Source organism: Pan troglodytes, chromosome 1 (assembly GCF_028858775.2).
Source record: "Pan troglodytes isolate AG18354 chromosome 1, NHGRI_mPanTro3-v2.0_pri, whole genome shotgun sequence".
NCBI lineage: Eukaryota > Metazoa > Chordata > Mammalia > Primates > Hominidae > Pan > Pan troglodytes.
In genome coordinates this window covers 18,841,289-18,868,108 of record NC_072398.2, presented here as the reverse complement: position 1 = coordinate 18,868,108, position 26,820 = coordinate 18,841,289, and the positions used below count along the sequence as shown (strand labels likewise).

Sequence of the window (26,820 nt, the reverse complement as noted above, 5' to 3'; positions counted from 1 at the left end):
CTGGAGGTTCTGTCAGTCAGTCCTACATGCTATTCTGTCCTTCTGGATGGAGAAGAGAAACTCTTCTCAGTCAACAGCATTGCTCCAGAGACCTGAAGTGGCCACTGAAGCCTCCCCTAGACCCGGCTCAACAGCTGCCTTTTCCCATCATGTATCAGACAACAGGTGGCTGCCATTTTAGAAACAGAGTGTTACAATGGTACAATTATTCTCTCATGACTGGGGAATGCAGCCACCCACTGCCTGTCAGAACAGCACCTCTTCCTGCTCATCTGGAATGACACACGACACAAACTAGAAGAAAAGAGGGAAAACCACCAGGCCGGAAGGCAGGCCTGCTAGTGTCTTCAATGAAACAGGCACCTCAAATACAACTGCACTCATACGACTGCAACATCAAGAGGTATTTCTATTAGCCAAAGCTCAAAAACATTTCTTCTATAAACTGCTCAGTGGTTTGAGACACCAAGAACAGTTAATATCATATACACCAGATTATATAACAAAAAAAAATCAAGTATTTTAAAAAGTAGCCTGTATTTTTGTTCCTTCACCTTGTTTTTTTCTTGATACAGGGTCTGGCTCTGTCACCCAGGCTGGAGTGCAGTGGCTCAAGAGATCCTCCCACCTCAGCCTCCCAAGTAGCTGGGACTGCAGGCATGTGCCACCACACCTAATTCTTGTATTTTTTGTAGAAATGGGCTTTCGCCATGTTGCCAATGCTGGTCTCAAACTCCTGGACTCAAGCGATACGCCCGCTTCAGCCTCCAAAAGTGCTGGGATTACAGGCATGAGCCACCGCACCCCGCCTATTCCCTGACCTTTTAAACGAATTCACGTATTAACAGAGAATCAACATCTAAATAGACTTTTATTTTTATTTTACTTGTTTGGACAGAAAAGAAAATTCATCAGCTTTCATTAGAGTCTCCTTAAGTGTTGGAAACACATTAAACTCAGAAATAGTGGACCTTGTAGAAAAGCATCACAAATTAAAAATATATTTCTCCATGTGGTAAAAGTGCTTTCAATCCAATTAAAGGGCACGGCAAGGGTGTTTGGAAACACGATCTGAAATTTGGCCTGCAATCCGTGGCATCGATTCCAACCACAGGGCGGGGGAGTCACCATGATCTAGAGCACAGGAGCCACGTGGGGCCCGGAGCATGCGGACAGCAACACTCGCAATAACTGAGTGAGGACGAGGCCCATAGCCTGAGTAGAATAGATTCTGCATTTGTAAAAAATGAGGTGGTTACATCAACTGGGTTGAAGTGGGACTGGGTAATCCCAGAAATTCCTTGTTTCTGGTCTGTGGGGACGGTCAGATCCGCCCATCACTCTGGCACCGAGGCTTCCCTGGAGACGCATAAACCTGGGTTGGGAAAGTGCCCAGATCTGCCTGGGGGACACACGAGCCTCGCTGCCAGTGCCGGGCACGCAGCCTCTCCAGTCCTGCCGTCAGCAACCGCCTCCGGCCCTCATGTCAAATCACACCTGACCAGAGTTGTCACCACAGTCCCGTTCTGGGGTTTTTCCAAGGCCAGCCCTGTTGTTCTGAGGGGCCATTCTGAGCAGGCAAACACTGCCAGGGTCACTCACTACACACAGAGGAAAGACAATGAGCAAATGGCCATCGTAGAGAATTCGGTTGTGTGTTTCAGCAATGCTACTTATTTTTCAAGACAAGTAATTCTGCCAATGATGACATCTGCGACAAAGCTTAGGGCCCGCGGGCTCCCCATGCGCCTCGTGGAGAGCAACCACGTCTGTTCGGAAGCCAGCGGCCCTTCCCGGCCCTGCCACAGGCCAGAACACAGAACTGTGATCATGCAAAGAGCCGTGACTGAGGCCGGGGTCAGCGTTGGGGGTGGAGAGGAGGGGACATCTGCCTTTTACATTAGATCTGAAGCAACAGTAAGAAAATAACCTGAAGATATATTTAAAAATAAAAAATAGCATCATCCTTCACTCCAAGTTTTTGGCATTTCCCTTTCTCCCCTGCCCACCAGCTAAGCAGAGGGAATGAGCAGGAATGCCTCGTTTTTCAGAATGGGCACCCACTCCCCATTTCACCACTGTACACCCAGGATGTGTGTCTTCTTCTAAGAGACCGGTTCAAAGGTGCTGGCATGAGGCAAATGCTGGAAAACCCTCCGGCCTCCCCTGACACCTGAGCCATTGTAACCATGCAGGGCATCTTTGCTTCCTTCAAGTCTTGAACTTGAACCACGTCCCAGATTGCTGTAGATCTTTAGGAAGCAGGCATCTCTCTTAGAGCATGCTCCAGCTCATTCTACCACGGGGGCCTTCCTTCACAGTCACCAGTCCACGCTGCCTCGCAAGCTCCACGGATGTCATGAGAGAATCTGCCCTTGAGAACGTGGGTGTAAGTGCTCATCACACCGGCGGCACTGTTTCTCGAGGGAGGACATGCTTTTCTTGGAATGCAAATGAGGACAGCAACCGTCCTCTGACCAGGTCCATCCTGTCCCTCCAGAGGCCCTGTGCATCCCTCCCAGGCAGCAAGCCACACACCAGGCCGTGTCCGGGTCTCTGATGGGCAAGTTGGAACGGCAGGCTCTCCTCCTCCTCTTGCCCCTCCCTTGACCGAGTCCTGCGCCCCCAGCATCAGTGGGTCGGAGAGGCATCCTCCAAGCCCAGCAGCTCTCTGACGAGTCTCTCTCCAAACTGCGCCCGGCTGTATCTCTTCACGTGGTAGGCGTCTGACATTTTGTACAGGATGTAGGCATTGTTGATGGCGATGCTGATGGCGAACCAGAACACCTGCTGCCAGGTCTTGTTTGGTTTATGAGAAATGAAATACCTGAGGACAGAGGGAATAAGAACGGCTGACCCGATGGTTCATGGCACCCGGAGATGCATCCCAAAGGGCCCCCTCACCACAGCCCGTGAGACGCTGCAGGTTCGCCCCCGACAGAAGCAGGAGGGCTGTGGGGGCAGGAGTCAGGCTTGGGATGTTAGGTGAGTTCCAGCTGGGGGTTTTGTCACAATGAACTTCATTTAAGACCAAGGAAATGAAAATAACAAGGTTGCTGGAGGAGACCCTGAAAGCCAGGTGCCAGGTGTGCTGGGGTGGCACACAGCCCCGGAGTGGACAGGCGCCTGCCAGCCCCTCCAGCTTCCCTGCTTGCTGAATGCTCCTTGCAAAGCTGTGCTCTGTGCGTGCTGTGCAGCTGACACTCCCCCAAGGCCAAGCTCTTCCTCAGCTCCAGGCCCCTGCAGGGCATTACCCTGTTCCCGAATGTACTTTGCCATCCCCACCATCCCTGCAGATGAAGGCACAGAGGTCACCCCTCCGGGAAGCCCACCCAGACCCTGAGAACACTGGCCTTCTTGGGAGCACTAGCCTCAGGCCTCACTCACTGCACTGTCTTCTCCATTTGTGAGTTTGCCTCTGCACCCTGTATAAAGTATGGGAGGATCGGTATCCTTAATATCTCACTATGTCTGAAATGCCCAGCACAGAGCAGGCACGACAGACATCTACTCCACAAATGCCAGCTGCTTTAGAACAACCTCATAGAACACAGCAAGGTGCCAGTACATAGCAGGTGCTCAGTGAACTGAATGCCAATGTCTTTGTAACAACCTCATGGAATTTAGTAAGGTGCTGAGCACATAGTGGGCGTTCAACAAAGACTTGTTCAATGAATCCCCAAGGAGTGGGACTACCTTTCACACACAGGCTGAGTTTTCCAGAGAGAACCAGGTCCTTGTTTTTCCCTCTTTAGCATGAAAAAGGCCAGGAAGTACAGGTTACCCTCAAAGAAGGTTCAGTCAATATCTGATTTTGAGTTAGCCCAACCCTGTTCTAAGTGGTAAGGCTCAATCCCAGTAATTTAATAGTTTCAATGTTCAATAGTCGTCATTTTTTGAGTTCCCATCATGGTGGCTATAATGGCACGAGGTCAGGGGTGGCATCGTGGGTGTCTGGACGTCCGCACATTGTGGATCTTGTCTATGCTGTGTGTAAACTATGCATACTATGTGTATATTGAACATGAGACCACATCTGGTGATCTAAACAGGCATCCATATTTGAGAAAATTAAGGCACCCATGCTAGAACACATGTGACTTGGGGTTGAAGTGCCCGAGCTGATGCCCAGTGTGTTAGGGGTGTGGGGAAGGAGGACAGCAATTCAGAATAGAGGACTGGGGCAAGCGATGCCAACGGCTAGAGTTTGAGCTCACTGCTGAGGGACAGCTCAGTTCAGTAAGCAAAGGAAAGGGTGCCTCTGGGCACAGGGAATGTGAACCCAGCATTGGGAGAGTGGAGGACACAGAGTACCTGGGCAGAGGACTTCCAGGTAAAGCCATGTGTGCACAGGCGAGGCCCAGAAGCCCAGGCTGAGGGCAGGATCTTACCTCTCAGGGTCTTCATCCTGCAGTTCTTACACTGGGGAAACTAGTGATCATCTGCCATTACATCTATTCCGAGACGGCACAACTATGAGAGCCCTTCTGTCATGGAGGTGCCCAGCCACTTACTTGCTGTATTTGTCATCGTATCTGCAGATGTAGCTCAGGTGAGCGGCAAACGCCTCCACGGCCAAGGGGCATGGGATCTCCCCACTCTTCCTTTTGATGATGACTCCTGAAGGCGAGAGACAAGATAAGCCCCTTCCTCAGCACCTCCTCCTAATGCTACTTTATAAATGTGCCTATCTTCGTCCAGCTTAGCTGCTCCCAACTTAATAATGAGCAGAGGAGGAGGAGGGGAGGGACAGTTGAAGAAGAACAATCAGCACCAACCACCAGGTGCTTCAGAGGGATTGAGGAAAGCATCAGTCAGGTGAGGGCCATGGTATGTGCTGGCCCAGACACAGCACCCCAAGTCATGGGGTTTACAGGCCTGTAGGATCCTGGCAGGCCTGAAGGGGCTCTAAGCAGCACGGGGAAGGGTGCTGCATCCGACTGGGCCTTGAAAGAGTGAAAGCGGAGACAGGGCTCACTCCTCCCTCCCTCCCCCTTCTGCCAGGCTGGGTGAGGGATGCTAGGAAGAAGAGGTGGTGGCTGAGGTCAGACAGCACCATGGAGCCCTTTCCACCTGCCTTCATCAAAGCCAAGGGGTGTCGGCAACTCGTCACCCCACACAGGGTGACTGCAGAGTCACCCCGCACAGAGCACTAGACCTCACTCCTCCCATCTAGGCTGTGGTTTTGCATCCTTTAATAAATCCCCCGATAAGTGTGTGAGATGATGGATATGCTAATTACCCTGATCTGATCTCCATACATCATATGTAGCAGAACATCACTATGTGCCCCGTGAAAATGTGTAATTATTGTTTGTCAATTTAAAAAAGCAAAAGGAGGCTGCGCATGGTGGCTCACGCCTGTAATCCCAGCACTTTGGGAGGCCAAGGCGGGGGGATCACCTGAGGTCAGTAGTTTGAGATTAGCCTGGCCAACATGGCAAAACCCCATCTCTACTAAAAATACAAAAGTTAGCTGGGCACGGTGGCAGGCGCCTGTAATTCCAGCTACTCAGGAGCCTGAGGCAGGAGAATCACTTGAACCTGGGAGGCGGAGGTTGCGGTTTGCTGAGATCGCTGCCATTGTATTCCAGCCTGGGTGACAAGAGCGAAACTCCATCTCAAAATGAAATAAAAAATAAAAAAGCAAAAGGGTGGAATTATTATCATTATTTTTTTAGATATGAGGTCTTGCTCTGTCACTCAGGCTGAAGTGCAGTGTCATGATCATAGCTCACTGCAGCCTAAAATTCCTGGGCTCAAGGGATACTCCCACCTCAGCCACCCAAGGAGCTGGGATCACAGGTACATGCCACCATGCCCAGCTAATTAAAACAATTTTTTAAAACAGAGACTCACCATGTTGCCTAGGTCTCACCATGTTGCCTAGGCTGGTCTCAAACTCCTGGCCTTATGTGATCCTCTACCTGGGCCTCCCAAAACTCTGGGATTACATGTGCGAGCCTCCACGCGCAGCCAAAAGGAATTAGAGGCTCAGAAGAAGGAGGAGGTTGTCCTTTTCAACCCTCCCATCCCCCAGCTCCATCCTTTCATGCCTCCTCGAACTTTGGGGGCCCTACACCCTCAAACACCTTTTCCTCTACTAAGTACAACTGGGAATGCATCCCAGGGGCACCGCGAAGGTCATGGCAAGATGAACAAATCCTACCAGCAGGGCCTGAGAAGCACACGGAGACCCATGAGCCCTCCTTGCCCCGCTGCCAAGCCACTGCTGGTCATTCTGGCTTCCCAGGCCTGCCCTATGCGCCACCCACCGCAGACAACACGGAAGATGAGACGGACGCGTTCTTCCTAACAGCCGCGGCCATTCGAGTGTGGCTGGAGTTGACCTACTGTTTCCTTGAACTGGCCTTCCCTCACAGCAGCAAGGGACTATGGGCACAGTGCCATTTTTCTGTATTTTTTTTTTAAGGCATTGGCTCACAGGATTGTGCAATTTCAGCAATACTTAAATGGACAAGGTCAAAGTCAAACGGGCATGTCCTTTGCAGGTCCACAGGAGCTTCATCTGGGGCCAGCCCCCTCCCACCCCCACAACTCTCACTGAGGGTCCGTGGCTGAGGAGACCAGGGTCGCGCAGATCTGCTTACATACACTGAGCCGGACTCTTTCCTTCTTTCCTCAGAAACAGCAGCATTTCGCATGGAAGAAACACTGGCCAGCTTGTGGGAAATTGAGCTGCCAAGGCCTGCCCTAGAGACGCAGGACCGGGGAAGGGGCCCTGGCAGTGCGTTTCCTAAAGCTCTCCAAGGGCCAGAAAACCACGGCGGCCCCCACACTGGAGCTTCCTCCTGGCCGGAAGACTATGGCCTCCTTCACTTGCTTATGGAGCCCCTCCTCCTGAGAGATGTTCTGCTGTCGGGAGCCCGCAGAGGGGGCGTTCTCCAGGGCTCAGTGCATCAGGCGCCAGGGAGGGCGTGCGGGCCTGCAGTGCCCAAGGACTGCCGTCTCTCTCCAACGCCCCTCCTGAGGGTTCCTGTCCCCGGCCCCTTATCTCAGCTGCCTCTGCCTCCAAGACCGAGTAGGAGGAACCCCTTGTCACACTTGGGGCCACAGCATGTGGCCCGTGCAGGTCTCCCATCTCCAGCTATGTTTTGATTTGCCTGACCTCCAATGACGACCTTCTCTGGGTCACAGGAGGCTCTGGCCTCTTTAGGGTTCCACTTGGATGTGAGCAGGTGAGACCATCCCTATAAAGAAATGCAAATCCCCTTAGTTCTTTTCCCGGAACTCAGGATGCCCCGCTCTGAGTCATTAGTGTCTCCGGTGAGTCATGGCCGCTCTCCGAAGATCTCGGGGTTTCCCATAGACCCGTCCCCATAGCCACCGACCTTGCAGCTTTTCACCTCCTGATTTCAGCCCAATAAGAGCAGAGGCTCCTGGACTGTCACTGTCCCAATCTACCTCGCCATGGGACATGGGAGACCTTCTTTAACTCTTCATTTCTTTCCCATTCTTTTTCATAATTTTAAATTTAACATGGGGGTTTCGGCTTGAAACTGAGCTATTTCCACACCAGATCCGCATCCTCTCCTCGAGCATTTCCCCAGTTTATAAACCAGATCACCCTCCTCTCCCTATGATATTTTGGATTCTGAGGTAGTACCCCAGCTGAAAAAGGCAAGGCAGCTGTCCTGTGACATCTTCTGATTGCTAACATTGGCAATATTAGCAAGAGGGAATCTGACAGTGACTGTCTTGACTGAGTGAATCACTGAGAATGGTGTGTATGTCATGCACAGGTTCGTGGTGGACGCTGTATTCAGAGCTACATGGATCTGCACACGTCTATCTTCTGCACGTCTGTCTCTGTGATGCTCAAGATCGACATGGCCCTGTCTTCCCATTCTAACAGTTGTTCTGTCTTAGCACCTTCCTCGGCTGTTAGTGGCTTGACTGACATTCCTGCTACCCTTCTGCAAATTTAAGGGAATGAATCAAGACCTGACTCATATTCATATGCAGACATTCTGCCTTCTCATTAGTCTTAGTGAATGTGAATCCTAAGTGAATGTGAATCCTAAATGGGCAGACTCCAGGAGGAAGATGACAGACCCAAGGTGGATTTCGAAAGAAAAGCAAAAGGGTTTGGCTCACAATGGGAATATCCCTTGACATGTGACAGCATTTAACATTTTTTTTTTTCTTGAGACAGTCTCACTCTGTTGCTCAGACTGAAGTGCAGTGTCACGATCTCGGCTCACTGCAGCCTCTACCTCCTGGGCTCAAGTGTTCCTCCTGCCTCAGTGCCCCACCAACCCCCACCCCCAGTAGCTGGGACTACTACAGCTACACCATGCCCAGCTAATTTTTTTGCGGGGGGAGGTGGTATTTTTTGCATAGATGGGGTCCTGCCATGTTGCTCAGACTGGTCTCAAACTCCTGGACTCAAGTGATCCTCCCAACTTGGCCTCCAAAAGTGCTGGGATTATAGGCATAAGCCATTGTGACTGGCCTGCATTTAACTTTTTAAAAAGCCTGTACATATGCTCATACTCTGTGACAAAAAGGTTCACAATTCCCTAGAATCTGGAGTAAAAAAAAAAATAAACCAGTTCCTAAAATGTTCATACCTAGTTACATATTTCCTAAAATTGGAAATTCTGCTCAACTACAACCAGAGTATATATGGTCATAGTAGAACAGAATATAAGATAGAGCTGAGAAGTAGTCTCTAGAATATATGATGCTTCAGTTTATCATCTGATATATACATATATATTTGAGACAGAGTCTTGCTCTGTCGGCCAGGCTGGAGTGCAGTGGCACAATCTCGACTCACTGCAACCTCTGTCTCCCAGGTTCAAGAGATTCTCCTGCCTCAGCCTCTTGAGTAGCTCGGATTATAGGCATGAGCCACCACACCTGGCCCTGAGTGAGATTTAAAATAAATAGGAAAAGGATGAATTATTCAATAAATGGTTTAGGCACAGAGGTGCAGCTGCTGGGTCAACCCAGCCTGGCCACTAAACAACAAGATAGTAGAGGCCCACTTGATGCCATGCATCAAAATAAATTTGAAGTGGATTATGGTAAAGAGCACAAAATTACACCATAAAACAGCCAGGTGAACTTATACTTATCTGGCCTTGGGACAGAGCAGAGACCTAAAGCATGAGAGCAGAGAAGGTATCAACAGATCCGCCTATGAAGAAATGAAAACTTTTTTTTATGTTAAATAATACTAATCACAAATAAAAACAAAAGGAAATGAAATACAGAAAACAATGTGCTATAGGCAGAAAACTTCCTTTCAAGTGAATGAGAACGTGACAAATATCTCAAAAGGAAAATTGTAAGGAACATAAAAAAAATCACTCGAAATTAGCCAATCAACACATGGAGAGATGTGCAACCTCTCCAGCAGTCAGAGTGATTGACATTTAAAATCTGGGGGCATCTTCACCTGTCAGAATGACAAATAAAAAAGTAGCGCCGGTAAAGCTGGAGGCATCTGTGCCCGCTGCGATGGCAGAGAAGTACAGCCTGCGGCAACCCATCACCAGAAACCTTGACATCGTCCCACCCTTTGACCCAGCACTTCCGCTTTTGGATTGACCCAGAGGAAATGATCAAAGATGTGCCCAAATGTTTATGTATGAAGACATCACTGTATCATTATTAACACTGCGAAAAAGTGGATCATTGATAGGGGCACTGGCTGAAGAAATTATGGCACATCCAAAGGGAAGGAATACTAGGTACAGAAGACGATCTCTCTTCATGAAAAAAAGAACTCTAAGATGTGAACCCCAAAACAGATTTCCTGGGGAGGAGCAGCTATGAACTTTACCTTCCCCCAGGCAATTTCCCACTCATTCCAGCTACACCCAGGTCTGTGCCCACCTGAAGCACCCACCTGAAGCGCTCACTGAGCAAGTGTGAACTTCCCTGGGAGTGCTTTCTAGAGGTACTGGGAGAGGGGACCAGGGCCGCTGGAGCGGGGAGTGGGGCTACAGTGATGCTGTGGTCATTCCTTGGGATTTTTAAGGGATGCTAGGGTTCTGAACTTTATGATGTAAAATAGAATACTTTGGATCCAGAAATTGTAAGTACATTAAACATGAACACTAAATTTCAACAGATTTAAAAATCAATTGCCCATCAATATCCTCCTTACATGCTCCTTTGGTGTCTGCTTTAAGAGCTCCAACCCTTAAAATTAGCCTTTTAACATTTGTCATCTTAAATCCTGGAGAGGATTTTGAACCTCTCCAGCCTCATTCTTTTCTCTTCATTATCTGCTTTCACTGAGCTCAGATGAACGTGATATCCTGCCTTGAGATACCTTTTCAGAGGTCATCACTTAAAATAATTTGGTGGGGCTGGGCATGGTGGCTCATGCGTGTAAACCCAGCACTTTGGGAGGCTGAGGCTAGAGGATCGCTTGAGGCCAGGAGTTTGAGACCAGCCTGGGCAACATAGTGAGACCCCGTCTCACAAAAAATACAAAAAAACATTAGCCGGGCGCAGCGGTATGCACCTGTAGTCCAAGCTACTTGGGAGGCTGAGGTGGGAGATTTGTTTGTGCTCAGGAATTCAAGGCTGCAGTGAGCTATGATAGCACCACTGCACTCCAGCCTGGGCGACAGAGCAACACCCTGTCCCAAAAATAAATAAATAAACAAAATAATTTGGTAGGAAGCAGTTCCTGCCCCTGACTCTCAAACATGTTCCCTGGAAATTCCCTCGTCCTGCACCAAGACCCTCATCACTGGAGTCTGGAAGTTCAACCCAAACTCTAGCCTTCAGCTTGCAAGGCCAATTCCAAGCCTTTCTTTTCCTTCTTCATCTCCGTTCTTCTTCCTCTACTTCCTCTTCCTCTTTCTTCTTCGTTCTTCCTCCTCCTCCTCTTTTTTTTCTCTCTTGGTAGATGGGGGTCTTTCTATGTTGCCCAGGCTGGCTTTGAACTCCTTGGCTCAAGCAATGTCCTGCCACAGCCCCTTGACTAGCTGGGACTCCAGGTGGGTGCCACCAGGCCTGGCTCAAACCTTTCTTCAACTGATCCTAGACACAGCACTCAAGAGCACAGCTCCCTACAACCCTCTACACCCAAATCGAGTATTGACGCCCATCTGCTGGGGTCCCTCGATCGCCATCTCCACTGAGGCGTGATGCAACTTAAGCTGGCGGGAGGTGAAGCATGGGAATAAACTAGCAACATACATTAAACATAGATGCACAAACTGTACTGCAGAAAGATACACACCACACACACAACACACACACACCACACACACACACCATACCCATAACATAGACATGCACGTATACACACCACACATAGACTACACACACCACACCATGTAAACATACATATACACACCACACCACACAGACCACACACACCACACCATGCCCATAACATAGACAAACACGTGTATACACACCACACCACAACATACAGACCACACACACCAAACTTACACACCACACAACAAAACACACACACCACACCGACCATACCACACATACCATACTACATACACACTCCACACCACAGTACACACCAATATATACACACACCCCGCACCCACCATACCACAAATACATATCACATCCACACTCCACACCACACACACAAATATATACACACACGTCACAGAAACATACATATCACATACTCCACACCGCATACAACACACCAACATATACACACACCACACCCACCATACCACACATACCATACCACATAAACACTCCACACCACAGTACACCACACCAATATATACACACACACCACACACAGCATGCCACCAAAAATACATATCACATACACACTCCACAGCACACACAACATGCCAGGCAAGCTTACACACCACACACACGTACATGTGAGAGCACAAATCCACACACAAACACCTGGGCTCCTTAGCAGTGTTCCTTTACAAGTGAAGGGGAAAGAGGCCTTTGTTTTCTACCTCATTCGTCGTCATTTGTCTTGAGGAAAGCCTCCGTGTGAAGGCAGGGGAGGCTGCCCCCAAGCACAGCACAGCTGGGAACGCCTTTGCAAGGGCCCCTTTGTCCTTTCAGTGTTCTTTTCAGTGGTTTAGTGATGATTTCACTGTATGTTACTTTAAGTATAGGCTCCTTGCTAAGTAAGTCCCTTTGTTAAGAATGGATTTTAAATCCTGAGTAAAATCAATGAAGAAATCAGGGAACAGCGGATGAACCAGACAGCGCACATGCTTAACTTCTAAGGAAGACGTTGAAAGATAAGAACGGTGGATTTTCCTTCCATCAGAACGGATTTTTCACAGAATCCCAGACGACAAAGTGAAATGCCATTCAAATGCAGCCCATTATCATACCCCGTGTACAACCTGGGGGCTTCCAGGGGCTGCTTGAGCCACCTGCAAACCCCGTCAGCCTGCACCGCTCAAAAGCTTACAACGAACGGGGAGCTCTTTCCTCGCTGCTTCCCCGCTGCTTCCACACAGCCGCCACACTTAGGAGCGTGGCCCCAGATGCTGGGGAATAACCGAGGGTAGTCTGACCCCAGAGCAGCACAGCCCACAGTGGACGCCACATCCACCGCAGCGGTGGGCTCGGCCAAGCTCAACCAATCCCCGCGCGCCCCACTGTGTCAATGGCGGACCTGCACTCACCCTGCTGCACCGGGGAGTAGGCGTTGGTCAGGAAGCGGAAGTGTCCTTTGTTGTACCAGCAGATCAAGGACATGTTCCCCTTCATCTTGATTTGGTACTGGCCCCGGGCCGGGGGTGTGGCTGGGTTGGTCAGCATGGACAGTGGGAGGCCGGTGCAGTCACTCTTCCGCGCGCTGAGCAAGCCGCAGCAGTAAATCCCTGAGGGGAGAGGGAGGAAGGATCACACACTCACCACCATCGGAGATGCCGGCGGCTCCTCCGCCCTGTGCACCCCCAAGGAAAGGACGGGACTGCCCGGTTCTGAGGCTGATGCTTGGGAGTCAGACCCTCTAGAGACCCCTCTAGAAGAGACTGCTGAAGTTTTGAGGTCTCGTATCCCTCTGTTGTCTCTCCCCGTGACAATCTCCCCAGGTCCCTCCCTAAGAACATACAGTATGCTAAGACTGCATGTAGGGCTACAGCACAAGCAATGGATTGGCAGCAGCAGCAGGAGCTGTCACCTGGACCCTCACTTGGGTGTCCAGCACAGCACTACGCACGTGTACTCATCATCCCATCTACTTCAAGAAACTTCTGCACTCCATAGGTTATGGCATGCATATTAGAGAAGAAGAACTGAGACTTGAGAAGGGCGAAGCCCCCAGACTCACAGCTGGGAGGGCAAAGACAGGCATGAAGCCCAGGACTGTCCAGCATCCAAACCTGGCCACGGTTACATCATCCTAATGGTCTCACCAGGACGTGGCTGAACGCGAGCCCAGTGCTGAGCCAGGCCACACTGCACCCCAGGAAGCTGTCAGACGGAGCCCCCATCTCCTTGGGGAGCTATATTTGATGCGAAGGAAAGAATAATCCAAGAATGTGAACTAAACCAAGTGTCCTTCCATGAGTGGGTGGAGAACTTCCTGAGGGAGAAGGAGCTTGAGCTCGGTCTTTCAGGCCTGGAAGACTGGCATGGGTGGCTGGTGGGCGGTAGAGACCAGTATGAACAAACACCCACCGCGGACTTGCTCACTTCCACTCTGGACTCAAGGCCTTTCAGGTCCTTCCACTTCATGGGCCTGCCCCACCCTGCTGGGACAGAAGGCCACAGGGGCCACAAGCACTCAGCTGCTCCCCAGCAGCCTGGAGGGGACGCAGAGACCCTGGGAGCAGTCTCAGCCTTTACTCTCTGCTCAGCTCCCGGAGGACCGACAGTGCCATCGGTCACCTGAACACATCCCATATCCCATGCATCTGCTTTCCTCATCCCCGCATCCCACCCTGCACTGGAAGAAGGACAGTTGAATGAATCTTTCCCTCTTCCGAATTCCTTTCCTTGTGGCAGGTGGGAAGGAAGATGCACCCGGAGGTGCTTTTGAGTCTCGCTGCTGAAAAGAGGAGGGGGCTGCTGCTCGCAGCTCCATTCCTAGCAACCGCACGTGACCACTCAAGCTACTCTCATCTAGAGATGTAAAAAGGAGAATCTGTTCTTACAAACAGGGAGGAGGATGACATGAACCAGGGTAAGGATGTCCAAAATCACCCATCTGGGGCTCAATCTACACCACCAGCCAAAGAGAAGCTGCATGTTCGTAAGAGGGAAAGAACATTCCAGCAGCACTCAAGTTTCCATGAATCTATCCATTTATAAACACAGAAATTATTCTAGGAATGTCCTTTCTGGCTTTTGACAACGGTCTGTGTGGCCCTAGGAGGGACAACCAGACTCTCAGCTCTGATTCTTCTCCTCAACCTTGGCTGCCTGAGAATCCCCCAGGGTGGGGGGACAGTGGCCCAGACCAATGTGATTTGTGTCCTGAGGAGGCAGGGTGCAGCCACCAGTGACCCTCCCTGTGGACACGCTGGAGGACACTACCCTCAGTCACGGCAGAGGAGGTACATGATGACGCCCTGGGTGAAGAGCTCAGTTTAGACGCTTCTAAAAATAGGCAAGGAGATCTTTTTTATCTCTTACCTAACCTTCTCTTGAAAAAAATCCAAATTCCATATCTAAATATTTTCTTCCAGCTAGAAGATTCTTTTCCCATCCTCCTAATTCTCTGAGCCAAGAGGCATCCCCTCCTCAGAACCACAGGAGCAGCACACTCAGCTCTTTGGGAACCATATCGATGGCCGGGGATAGTCCTCTAGCATCCCCACTCCACCTACCTTATCTCCCTGGCATCTACCCCACTCGACACAGACACACACACACAGGTACACACACAGACACAAACACAGATGCACACACAGACACACAGGTACACACACAGACACACACAGATACACAGACACAGACACATACACATACATACACAGGTACACATACAGACACACACAGACACACACAGACACACAGACTTAGACACACACAGATACACAGATACAGACAGACACACACACACAGACACATACCCACACAGGTACACACACAGACACAACCACAGACACACACACAGACAGACATACACACAGATGCACACACACATACACAGACACAAACACAGATGCACACACGGACACACAGACACACAGGTACACATACAGACACAAACAGACACACAGATACACACAGACACACACAAACATACAGATGCACACACAGAGACAAACACAGATGCACATATGGACACACACACATACACAGACACAGACACACAGACACACAAACACAGACACACAGACGCACAGACAGCCACACAGACACACAGAGATGCACACATGGACACACACAGATGCGCACAGACACGCAGATGCACACACAGGCAGAAAGACACAGACACACCGACACAGACATATACACAGACACACACACAGATACACACACAGATGAATACACGGACACACAGACACAAAGACACAGACACACCGACACAGACATATACACAGACACACACACAGATACACAGATGAATACACGGACACACAGACACAAAGACACAGACACAGACACACACAGACACACAAAGACACAGAGACACACATACACCCCTTCTACTTTCAGTCCAGGTTGATGGTGTGAGGCAGGGAACAGGCCCTGGAACACACATAAACATCACACTCGCAGTACCCGCACTCGGCCTTGTACGAGTGGGCAGGAGAGATGGCAGTCCCGGTTCTCACCCTGTGCTCAAACAGAGAACCCCCCATTCTTCCAAAGCAGCTGGGTACTGTGCTTCAGGGCCAATTTTCTCTTGCTTTACTTTCACAGCCCCACTTCATGTCGTCGGATCTCTCTACCCTTGATTCTTCCAACAAATAACTATTAAGCCCTGGGCTTTGCAGATGAGTAAGATGCAGCTGAGGCCAGCAAAAAGTGAAGTCCAGGGCTGCGGCCTCACTGCAGCTGCCAGGGCTCCAGAATGTCAGCTGTCTATACCTCGTTACTTAAGAGGGTCTAGTTTTAAGGTCAGATGTCTGACTGCTGCTGAGCAAATGGTCTGCAATTCTAGTCTAGTGGCTGCTGCAGGGAAGCAGGCACTTTTTGTGCTTCTTCTGAGTGGACCAGATCTAAATCCCCAAAGCCAGGACAAAGCAAAGGCCAGGGCAACTTGCCACGGGGCGGCTCCCTGAATGGATCCAGATCTTCTTTTTCTATAGCCCCTATTTCTTCCAGAGCCATAGAAGGCTTGCCCAGTCTTTGCCATGCGTGCACCAAACACCTGAGCACCCGGAGTACCTAAGACTTTTCTAAGGCTTCACACAATTCTTGCCTGTCTCCTGGGAAGGGGCCACATTATAAATGATGGGTGAGTTCGAGAGACTTCCTAGAGCCTTACTAGAAGCTGTGTCCAGGGGACGCAGGCTTTTCATGGCTACAGATTTCCATCAGGGGACACACAAAGAAATGCCCCGAAGACCAGGCAGAGCTTTGCGCCGACATGTCCTCTAGACCTTGAGCCCGTGGCTCACACACCTTGCAATCTCTAGTGCCCAGCGGGATCCAGCACACAGGGTGGCTGAGATGCATCTGTTCCCTCAAGGAAGGGCCTCATCACCTGGCATCCTGTGGTTTGTGGTGGCCACCACGCATCTGCACCCCCACCTGGACCTCTCCCCCTACTTTCCCCGGGGAGGCTGGGCCGTGTCCCCACTGGCTCCCCACTTGACTAACCTTGCTTCTCAAACTCTTCAAACAGCGTCAGGCTGGTGATGCTGGGCCCCGTGAAAATGATGTAGTTCTTGCCTGCCGCGTTCCGGCACAGGCTCCTGGCCACCATGCTGTGGAGCTGGGGCTTATTCTTCAGCGCATCCAGGCCATCTGGGCCCCCACCTTCCTTCAGGTGGACATAAATCTTTAACAGAAACACACAGAGGTTAGCGTGCTCACAGCAGTGTCAGGCTGGGAGCCCGAGTATTCAGCAAGCACAGGTCTCATGGGTCTCAGTCATCCAGTTGGGAGCCCATGGAAAAGCCCCCATCATCTTTTCAGCTCACAGGGACTCTAGGTCACCCCCAAGCACACCCCGTGGCCTTGGCGATTGGTGACTCAGCCCCAGATGCTTCAGTTTGGAAAGGTCAAGGTGGAGGAGGAAAGGAACAAGCAGCCATGGGTAATGGGACAGTGCAAATACATTCCCCGGCTTTCAAACACAGGAATGATTTAAATTCACTATAAATAAAATTAAAGGCAACCTCACCTGTTAGGAATACACGTTATCTGTGTACTTTCCATTTGAATACAGCTTCTTAATTTACAAGGTATGTTCATAATGACTGTTTAATTTGTTCTTTACAGTAACCCCCCTCAGGCAGGCAGAAGAGGTATGATTCCCCTCATGGTGCAGAGGAGACAGGACTGAGGGCTAAACATTTGCCCAAGAGTCCAGGGCCAACAAAGAGGATGTGTGGGGACTCAGTGAGCAATTTTTAAACGTTGTTTCATGCTGCTTCCATGAACATCAACAAAGGGGTAGAGGCAGGAAAGTTAATGGATTGAAGAAGAGCATGTTCAAAAAAATCAACTGCCTCCAGTACAGGTGCAAGAAATGTGACTTAGCGAAAATATCTTAAACAAACAAAACACAATGCAAAATGTGGTGTTGGACGACGGTAAGTCACTGCAAACCAGAACTGCTAGAGAAGTTCATAGATCTGAGCCCGCCACAGATTATTTCTACATTAACACATGCAGCTCGCATGTTGCCTGTGGTTTCTATGCAGACATCTACACTCAAATTTTTAAATGCTGTGTATTATGTTTTTTAAATTGCTGCAGCACAAATGACCACAAACTCAGTGGCTTCAACAGCATCCGTTTATGAGCTCATAGTTCTGTAGGCTGGAGGTCTGAGCAGGGCACGGCTGGATTTTCTGCTTAGGGCAGCACAAGGCTGCAATCAAAATGTTGACTGGTGGGTTCTCATCTGGTGCTTGGGATCTGCATTCCCGTTGTTTCCTTACGGCTGCAGGACTGAGGTCCTGTGTCCCTGCTGGCTGTCAGCCAGGGACTGCGTTCAGCTCCTGGGGGCAACATGTAGTCCTTGCCACATGACCTCTTCCATTGTGAAAGCCGGCAATGATTGGCCAGGCACGGTGGCTCACGCCTGTAATCCCAGCACTTTGGGAGGCTGAGGAGGGTGATTACCTGAGGTCAGGAGTTCGAGACCAGCCTGACCAACATGGTGAAACCCCGTCTCTATTAAAAATGCAAAAAAGTAGCCAGGTGTGGTGGCAGGTGCCTGTAATCCCAGCTACTTGGGAGGCTGAGGCAGGAGAATCGCTTGAACCCAGGAGGTGGAGGTTGCAGTGAGCTGAGATCGTGCCATTGCACTCCAGCCTAGGCGACAAGAGCGAAATTCCGTCTCAAAAATAAATAAATAAATAAATAAAAGAAAAGAAAAGAAAAGAAAGCCCGCAATGGGGCCTCTTCTTGAAGCTGCGTCCCTCTTGTGCTTTCTGTCAGGAAGGGCCCGGTTCCTTTTCTAGGGCTTTACTTGGGTAGGTTGGGCCCATGCGAGATAATTTCTCTTTAACAGATTTAGGACCATAATACATTTGCAAAATCCAAATTCCTTCTCATCAACACCCACATTACTGTTTGAGCGAATAACGGGCAAGTGTGTGTACACCAGGGGCAGGAAGCCTGTATCTTCGAGTTCTAACACACACTGGGGCACACTGCTTCCACACCAGGCACTTCTATGCATCTGAAGAACTGCAATGTGATAGCTGAGAAATGGAGTGCTTCCCCACCTTATTTAATGCTTCCCCACCTTTTTTAAACCAGCAGAGTGAAGATGACGTCAGTTTTATTCCCTGGGAAACAGACTGATTCAATGTACTTTCCTGAAGACCAACAGTGAACAACACCTTCCCCGTCCAAACACTCAGTGTCAGTGAGGATGCAGGGAAATGAGCACTGTGCTGATTTGGTATAAATACGCATAAACTTTCCGGAGGGAAATTTTGCCCATGAATCAAAGACCTTAAAGTATGGCTGTTACGGCAAACAGTATGGAAGTTCCTCAAAAAAATTAAAAATAAAACAACCATAGGATCCAGTAATCTTACTTCTGAGTACACACCCAAAGGAACTGAAATCAGGATCTCTAAGAGATACCTGCACTCCCACGTTCACCGCTGCATTATTCACAATCGCCAAGATATGGAAACACAAGTGTCCATCAGTGGATAAGTGGATAAAGGAAATGTGCCATATACACAAGATGAAATACTATTCAGCCTTTAAAAAGGAGGAAATCTTGCCATCTGCAACAACATGGACCTGGAGGACATTAAGCTAAGTGAAGTAAGCCGAGCACAGGAAGACAAACACTGTATGATCCCACTTGCATGTGAACTTCAAGTTGAACTAATAGGAGAGAGTGGAATGGTGGTTACGGGGCTGGGGGATGGAAGTGGGAGTGGGGAGGTATTGGTCAAAGAATTCAAAATCTGTTAGATAGGAGGAATAAGTTCAAGAGATCTATGGTACCACATGGTGACTAAAGTTAATAACAATATATTCTTGGAAATTGCCAAGACGGTCGATTTTAAGTGTTCTCACCACAAAAAATGATAACTATGTGATGTAATGCATATGTCAGTTGGCTCAATTTGGCCATTTCAGTGTCTACATATTTCAAAATATGTTGTACACAATAAAAATATACTATTTTTATTTGTCAATTAAAAATAATTTTTTAAAAAACCTTAAAAATATTCATGCTATTTTACTCATGAGTTTCACTTTTAGGAATTCAATCCAAGGTAACAATCAGAAATGTGTTAAAAGGATTTATATATAAAATACCATGTCCATTTCAGGGTTTTTTATAATGGTAAAAAAATTAACAATGACCTAACTATCTTACATGAAGAGGAGACTGGTTAAAATTATATATGTAGGTACAATGGAATGTGATATACTTTAAAAAATCATGTAGAAAAAATGTTTAATAACATAGAAAATGTTCACAATATCCTTGTAAGTAGCCAGATTATAAAACAGTGCAAGTGTGTATATATGTGTGTGTTTATAAATATATGTTGACTATACACTCAAGCGGCTATTTCTGTATAAAAAGTATTTATCAGAATGACAGATATGCTGGGCTTTTAATGTTTTTGATGCTAAATATGTAATACAACTTAATCAGAAAACAACCCAGTAAAAATAATTATAAAATAACTTCCTTATCAGGATTACCCAAGCATAAGACTATTTGGAATTTGCAGTATCTTTGGGTCTGAGTGAACGGTTATTCATCATCTCCATGCCTGGAGATGACGATGACTCTGAGAATCAGGGTAGCCTCTTGCTGTCTTGGAATTAACACATTTTCCCAAAAGCCAGTGATGTGCAGCTGAGATTTTACAACCCCTGGGTAGAATACGGAAGGCAGTCCTGCTGCAGGACTGCCTTGAAATTACTCAGCCTCGTGTCCACATATGCACCTCTGAAAACCGCCATTTTTCCAGACTCCAGCCAGTCTCTTCTGAAGAAGTGGACGCTCAACTGGGATGTCACAGGAGAAGGGGACAGGCACTGAGCCAAAGGCACTGAGCCAGAGGAGACAGGCACTGAGCCGAAGGTCAAAGATTTCTTATTAGGAAATCTGGAAGAAGGATGCAGCCAAGAAGTGGCACCAATGAGAGTCCAAAGAGAGTCCCAAATGTGTGGCACTCATTGCTATAAAATAATGAGTTTCTAAAAGTGAATATAAAATAGGACCTTCATTTAAATAAATACAAAAAAGAGGTAACCTTGAAAGTCTCAGTTGAGGGCATGATTTAGGAAAAACTGTTGGCAAGGCAGTCAAAATCTGGCCAGGAAAAGGCCCAGTCTAAGAGGTACTGCTTGGTCTGATGGCCAGGCAGGTCCGGTACCTGACTGGTCCTGGTTTGCTTTGACAGAATAACGTCAGTGGTCAAAGGTAGTAACTTGTTTCCCTTAGCTGGATGAGCAACCTCCAGTGAAGTCTTATCCCATCCATGCTCTGTTGCTACAAATGCTTAAGCTATACAAGCTATGCTAATGATCTTGTCCAGGTTTAAAAGACAATCCTAAGGAATCCTGCCAGTAATCTGAGAAACAGCAGAATCACTGGGAACCCACACATGTATTCAGACACTGGGTTGGGTACTTTCTACAAGAGCTCCCCAGACACGACACGGAAGGAAATACCATTCACTTAGATGTGTGACTACTTCCTGGTCTGCTTTTCAAAAAGTCAGATATCTCCCTAGACATATCTAGAGAAAGCACTATCATACTAATATGGTTCCACCAACGTGTGTAGACATAGGTGACTTCCTATCACTGGGCAAAATGCAGCCAGTTATAGACACTTCTGAGCTACAAGACTGCTTGACAAGTATCTCTAGAGCAGGAAAATGTACCATTTGGTGGTTGCCAAGCTTTTCACTTTTCCTAAAAAGTTTTTTTTGCTCCTATGATTTTTAAATATATATATTTAAGAAAGTAGGCATGCAAGTTTATTACTATATGGCATTATACTTTGCCCCAGGGTATTATTCCTAATGTTGCATATTTTATACTGACATTACAACAAAAAGGATCTTAGGAATTATGGATTATAGCAGTTAATACCCTGGGGGACACATACAGCACATGGGATTTATCTTAGCTCTCCTGAAATGCCCCCACGACCTCCAGAGACAGGATCTAGTTCATCTTTTCCCTCAACTTCTCAAAAGAACAGTAAGGCTAGTGGCAGTAGCTGCTGACTTACCAGCTGATAGTTCCACTAAGCTGTTGCTGGGATCCGGGCACCCTCCTGCCTCTCTAACACAAAGAACTGGAGAAAGCCCAGTTCAGCTATACTGGTCTTGACCAATGAATGACCCTACTTCTTTTTCAGCACAGAAGAGAATCAATTTTCTCAGTGAAGAGCATATTTGGGGGAAGGGTATCACATCGTAGGGACTGGTGATCCTTTTCTTCAGTCTTATCTCTAGTGTGCAAGGAGCTATCAAGGTGAAAGTAATTCAGCTGTGGAAACAGCACAGCAGTGCACGATCTGCACTCACTGAAGACGCAGAATGAGATCACGGAGTGTGTGCGGCTGTCACCTGGGACATCTGTATGGGGCAGCCACTTGAGAGAGTTGTGAATTGTAAATGGCAGTCATTTGTCATGAGAAGAACTGAGGCAGGGAGGGTGAGTGCCAGGATACATGGGCACGGGCTCTGTCATTCACTGGCTTGTGGGTTTTGGGGCAAGTTACTTAATTGCTCTGAGCCTTGCTTTCCTTATCTGTAAGGATAACATCGCCATATGCACCTTGCAAGGCCCTTGTCTTTAAGTGAAAATTGTACACATAGAAGTGATTTTTTAATATAGCAAAGCTCTGTAACTGTGCTCCCAATGTGGTTGCCTTCAGCCACATATGGCTGTTTTCATTTACATTTAAATTAACTAAAATGAAAAATTCAGGCCCGCAGCCACACTGGTCACAATGCAAATAGTCAACAGTCACATGAGGCTAGGAACTGCCATCATGGAGAGCAGATATGAAACATTTCCATCATTGCAGAGAGTCCTGCTGGACAATGCTGCTTGTGTCATCTTTGTGTATTAGCTGGGGCTTCTAGCAAAGTCTCTAAGCCATCACCATACTGATGACTTTCATCTCTCTGCCCAGTTTCTCTCTCAGGCCTCTCACCATGACCATGCCCAGGAAGAGCTCATGTGCTGAGTCTGTTCTTGGTCCTTCTCCTCTCTGGCTGCACCTTCAGCACCACTGACCCCTGTGGGAGCCTTGCCTTCATCTCATCCCAAAGCTCAAAGCCTGAGGTGGTTCTTTCAAAATGACAGGTTGGAGGAGGGACATGTATCAGCATGTGGGCTCTCTGTACACACTCATGTCTGTGCAGTTGAAGAGTCGAAGTTCTTTAGGGAGAGGGTTGAATCTGATCCACACAGTAGCTGGTGCACTTACCTGGGCACTTAATAAATACTTTATTTTCATCTTTGAAGTCCTATACAGTAAAGAGGTGTGGGTGGATTAACTTCATTCAAAAGTGGAGAAAGAAGGTAGTTCTCAGCTACTTGCTCAAGGACACAAAGAGGTCCACGGTTATGTCTTCTGTCTCAGCCAATCCCATCCTCAACTTACCATGTCCAACCTGGACAGGATCTCATGCCAGCATCCTCCTCACTGCACAATTAAACAGCTGGACACATGTCCTGCCCTGCCCAGCTTCTGAATCCACAAGCAAAATTCACTCCAGCCAATTAATTCCATAGTGGCCCTCACTTTTAGAGCCAATTCAATTAGTTATAGGTCAAGAGCAAAATATTTCACTTAGTATGTAAAAAGATTGAGTCAAATAAGGAAAAAAACACTTTAGTGCACCTTCTTTAAATTCTTTCAACATAAATAGTATGTCTCAAAATAAGGGAAATTAGTGACGTGGATGCTAGACCACTGTCCTACCAACAATCAAGCTGGATAAAAGATACTTGGCTTTTTGTCTAAATCGGGAAAAGTTCTCTCCTTGGAGGAGTCAACATAGCCTAGTGGTTAAGAAGGTGGGATCCAGGCCGGGCACAGTGGCTCACACCTGTAATCCCAGCACTTTGAGAGGCCGAGGCGGGCAGACCACGAGGTCAGGAGATGCAGACCATCCTGGCTAACACAGTGAAACCCCTTCTCTACTAAAAATACAAAAAATTAGCCAGGCGTGGTGGCGGGCACCTGTAGTCCCAGCTACTCGGGAGGCTGAGGCAGGAGAATGGTGTGAACCCAGGAGGTGGAGCTTGCAGTGAGCCGAGATCACGCCACTGCACTCCAGCCTGGGAAACAGAGGGAGACTCCGTCTCCAAAAAAAAAAAAAAGAAGGTGAGATCTAGAGTCAGAATGGCTGGGTTTAATCCCAGGTCTACTGCTTTGTAGATCTAATTTTAGGCAAGGCAGCAAATCTCTCTGTGCCTCAGTTTCCTTACCAAGAAACAGTGGCGGTGACATTACTTGCCTCTTAAGGCCCTTGTGGAGAAAAAATGAATCCTGCATGTGAAGTGCTTAAGCACAGAGCCTGGCCCACAACACACACTCTGTAAATGTTCGTCATTCTTTCCTGAATGCCAGAAGCAGCTGCCAGAATCCACAGATGAGACTGAGGGAGGGAAGGGGCTTCCAGGTCAGCTAGCTTAGCAGCACGGGGCACACGGACCTCATTCAGAGTGTCCCTCACAGATGTCATGAGGGCTCTGCCTGGACAGATTCCATGATGTGTGCAGGGGGTAGGAAGCAGGGGTTCTTTTGCTTGGGGGTTACCATCTTGAATTCTGGCTTCTAATGCCCATCTACTTCCGGAGTATGTCAATGCCCAGCGTGAACCTGAAGCCCTGCCTCCACTAAGCAGGGCTGTCATCCAGAATTGCCTCCTTGACATGACAGCCACCCAGCCCTCTGAAGACGGTCTGTCCTGTCTTCTTCAGATGACACCTCCCTATGTCTCTCCAAGCCCCAGTCAGGATGCCACTCAGGACACCTCCCAGGCATCTGCTCCTCAGCCCCTCCTCAGTGTTCGTCCATCTGTCAACATCCCTTGCTGGGAACGTTGGTCTCATGCTGCAGAGGCAGGTGCCTGGCCCAACGTGTTCAAACAGGAGAAATCTGCTCTTTTAGACTATACCATTCAAAAAAATTAGTGGACCTTTTTTTTTCTCCTCCAAAGAATCTTGGGGTTCCATTAATCCCTAAAGGTCGATAGAACATTAACCTGTTGGCCAATTTTTCCCACTGGAGCCTCGATCTTTTTGACATTGTGGAGCCTGAACAGCAGTCTCTGCAGAGAACTGCTGCAGAGTTTTCTTTCCACCCACATAGAGGGCACAGGCTTCCAGGATGAGCAGCCTCAGCATCTTGGATTGAGGAACTCCAATCGCTCAATTAGGTGGCTTTCCCTACACTGGAAGATTAATCACCTGTATAAATCTCTCCTTTTTCTCCTCCTTGGCTCACAGGGGAGCCTGCAGATGAGGGGAGAGGAGGGGAAACTTGGCTAGCTCCCACGCTCACAAGCCCTCTGCAAACAGGGTAGGGCTGGAGGGTGTTCTGGGGTCTAGGTTAGTCCTTACCAGGCCTGTGACACAGAATAAATACAGACAGTCTCCAGTTTACACTGGTTTGACTTATGATTTTTGACTTCATGATCATGTGAAAGCAACAGGCATTCAGTAGAAATTTCTTCAAATGTTGACCTTTTCCTTGGCTAGTGATATGCTGTGCAATGCTGGGTGGTGGCAGTGAGCTGCAGCTCCCAGTCAGCCAGGCGATCACGAGGGTAAACAACCATGAAATATTCAACACTTTATTATAAAAGAGGCTTTGTGTTAATTTTGCCCAGCTGCAGGCTAATGTAAGTGTTCTAGGCATGTTTAAAGTAGACTAGGCTAAACTATGCTCTTTGGTAGGTTAGGTGAATTAAATGCATTTTTTTTAGAGGCAGGGTCTCACTATGTTGTACAGGCTGGTCTCAAACTCCTGGACTCAAGTGGTCTCCGTCCTCAGCCTCCCACATTGCTGGTACTACAGGAACTCACCACTGCACCCAGCTTTAAATGCATTTTTGACTTAAGATATTTTCTTTTTTTTTGAGACAGGGTCTCGCTCTGACACCCAGGCTGGAGTGAAGTGGTGCAATCTTGGCTGGCTGTAGCCTTGATCTCCCAGGCTCAAGGGAACCTTCCGCCTCAGCCACCCAAGTAGCTGGGTCTACAGATGTGTGCGACCACACTCAGCTATTTCATATTTTTTGTGGAGACAGGGTTTTGCCATGTTGCCCAGGCTGGTCTTGAATTCCTGGGCTCAAGTGATCTGCCTACCTTGGCCTCCCAAAGTGCTGGGATTACAGGTGTGAGCCACTGTGCTTAACCTGACAAGGTATTTTCAATTTACTAGGGGTTCATCACGGGGACGTAACCCCATTATAAGTCGAAGAGCTTCTGCATGCTGTCTTAAGTGCACCATGGTATCTAGCAGTGGGTAACTAGCAGTGGAACCCGACCAGCCTGGGTAAATAGCAGTGGGAAAGCCAAAAAAGAAGGCATTGGCTGTGGCCTCATCTATACCCAGCATTCTGCACCTAAGGAGCAAGCATATCGCAAGATTTCCTGAGCCCTACCTTATAAATAATTCCCTGCCTGCTTACTTTTGTCTTAAGTGCTGCTATTAAAACATTGGGTGTCTTGGTGCTTGGCCTGTGGCAAGAGCTCATGGCTACTCTCTTCTTTGCCACACCACATACCCTACTGTATATGCCTCTGCGGGTGTTTCTTACCCCTACAGGTGCCTTCCTGTAGTCCTGCGACGTACAGACACACCTCCGGTATTGCACTTGTCACGCTATGTCGATGAATATTTTTAACGTGTCCATCTCTCCTACTGGAGAGGCAGTGAGGGCTCCCTCTATCTCTAGTTCTGAGGGGCCAAGCATGAAGCTCACTCTATGGTGGTGTGGTTAACCAAACAGTCCATGCCTAGATTTGCATGGGTGCAGGTCTTATCTTCCCAACTCTTTATTGTAAAACTTCTTGAAAACAGGGACCTGTCCAACTCTTACCAATAAATAAATAAATAAAATAAAAATAAATAAGTATTCTTAGGCTCTAGAAAAGCAACATTGAAGAAAGCATTGCCCCGGCCCTCTAGTTCAGACTCCCAGGTGGTCAACAGCAGTGAGAATCAGAGAAGCAAACAGGCCTGAATAAACCAGGTGGGCCAGAGGAAGCCCCCTG

The 26,820-nt window shown here is 48.3% G+C and overlaps 1 protein-coding gene across 1 annotated transcript in view; it reads right to left on the bottom strand.

Annotated features, from left to right (window-relative positions):
- Window positions 1–852: 852 nt before the first annotated feature.
- PGBD5 (piggyBac transposable element derived 5) overlaps window positions 853–26,820 on the bottom strand; it is a 104,895-nt gene continuing 78,927 nt past the window's right edge. Inside the window, exons 4-7 of the mRNA XM_016940651.2 lie at window positions 16,726–16,906; window positions 12,630–12,827; window positions 4,515–4,620; window positions 853–2,827 (exon numbers count right to left, since the gene is read on the bottom strand). Of these exons, the coding sequence (XP_016796140.1) occupies window positions 2,632–2,827; window positions 4,515–4,620; window positions 12,630–12,827; window positions 16,726–16,906 (681 nt within the window). The 3' untranslated portion in view covers window positions 853–2,631. The remainder of the gene's footprint in view (window positions 2,828–4,514; window positions 4,621–12,629; window positions 12,828–16,725; window positions 16,907–26,820) is intronic.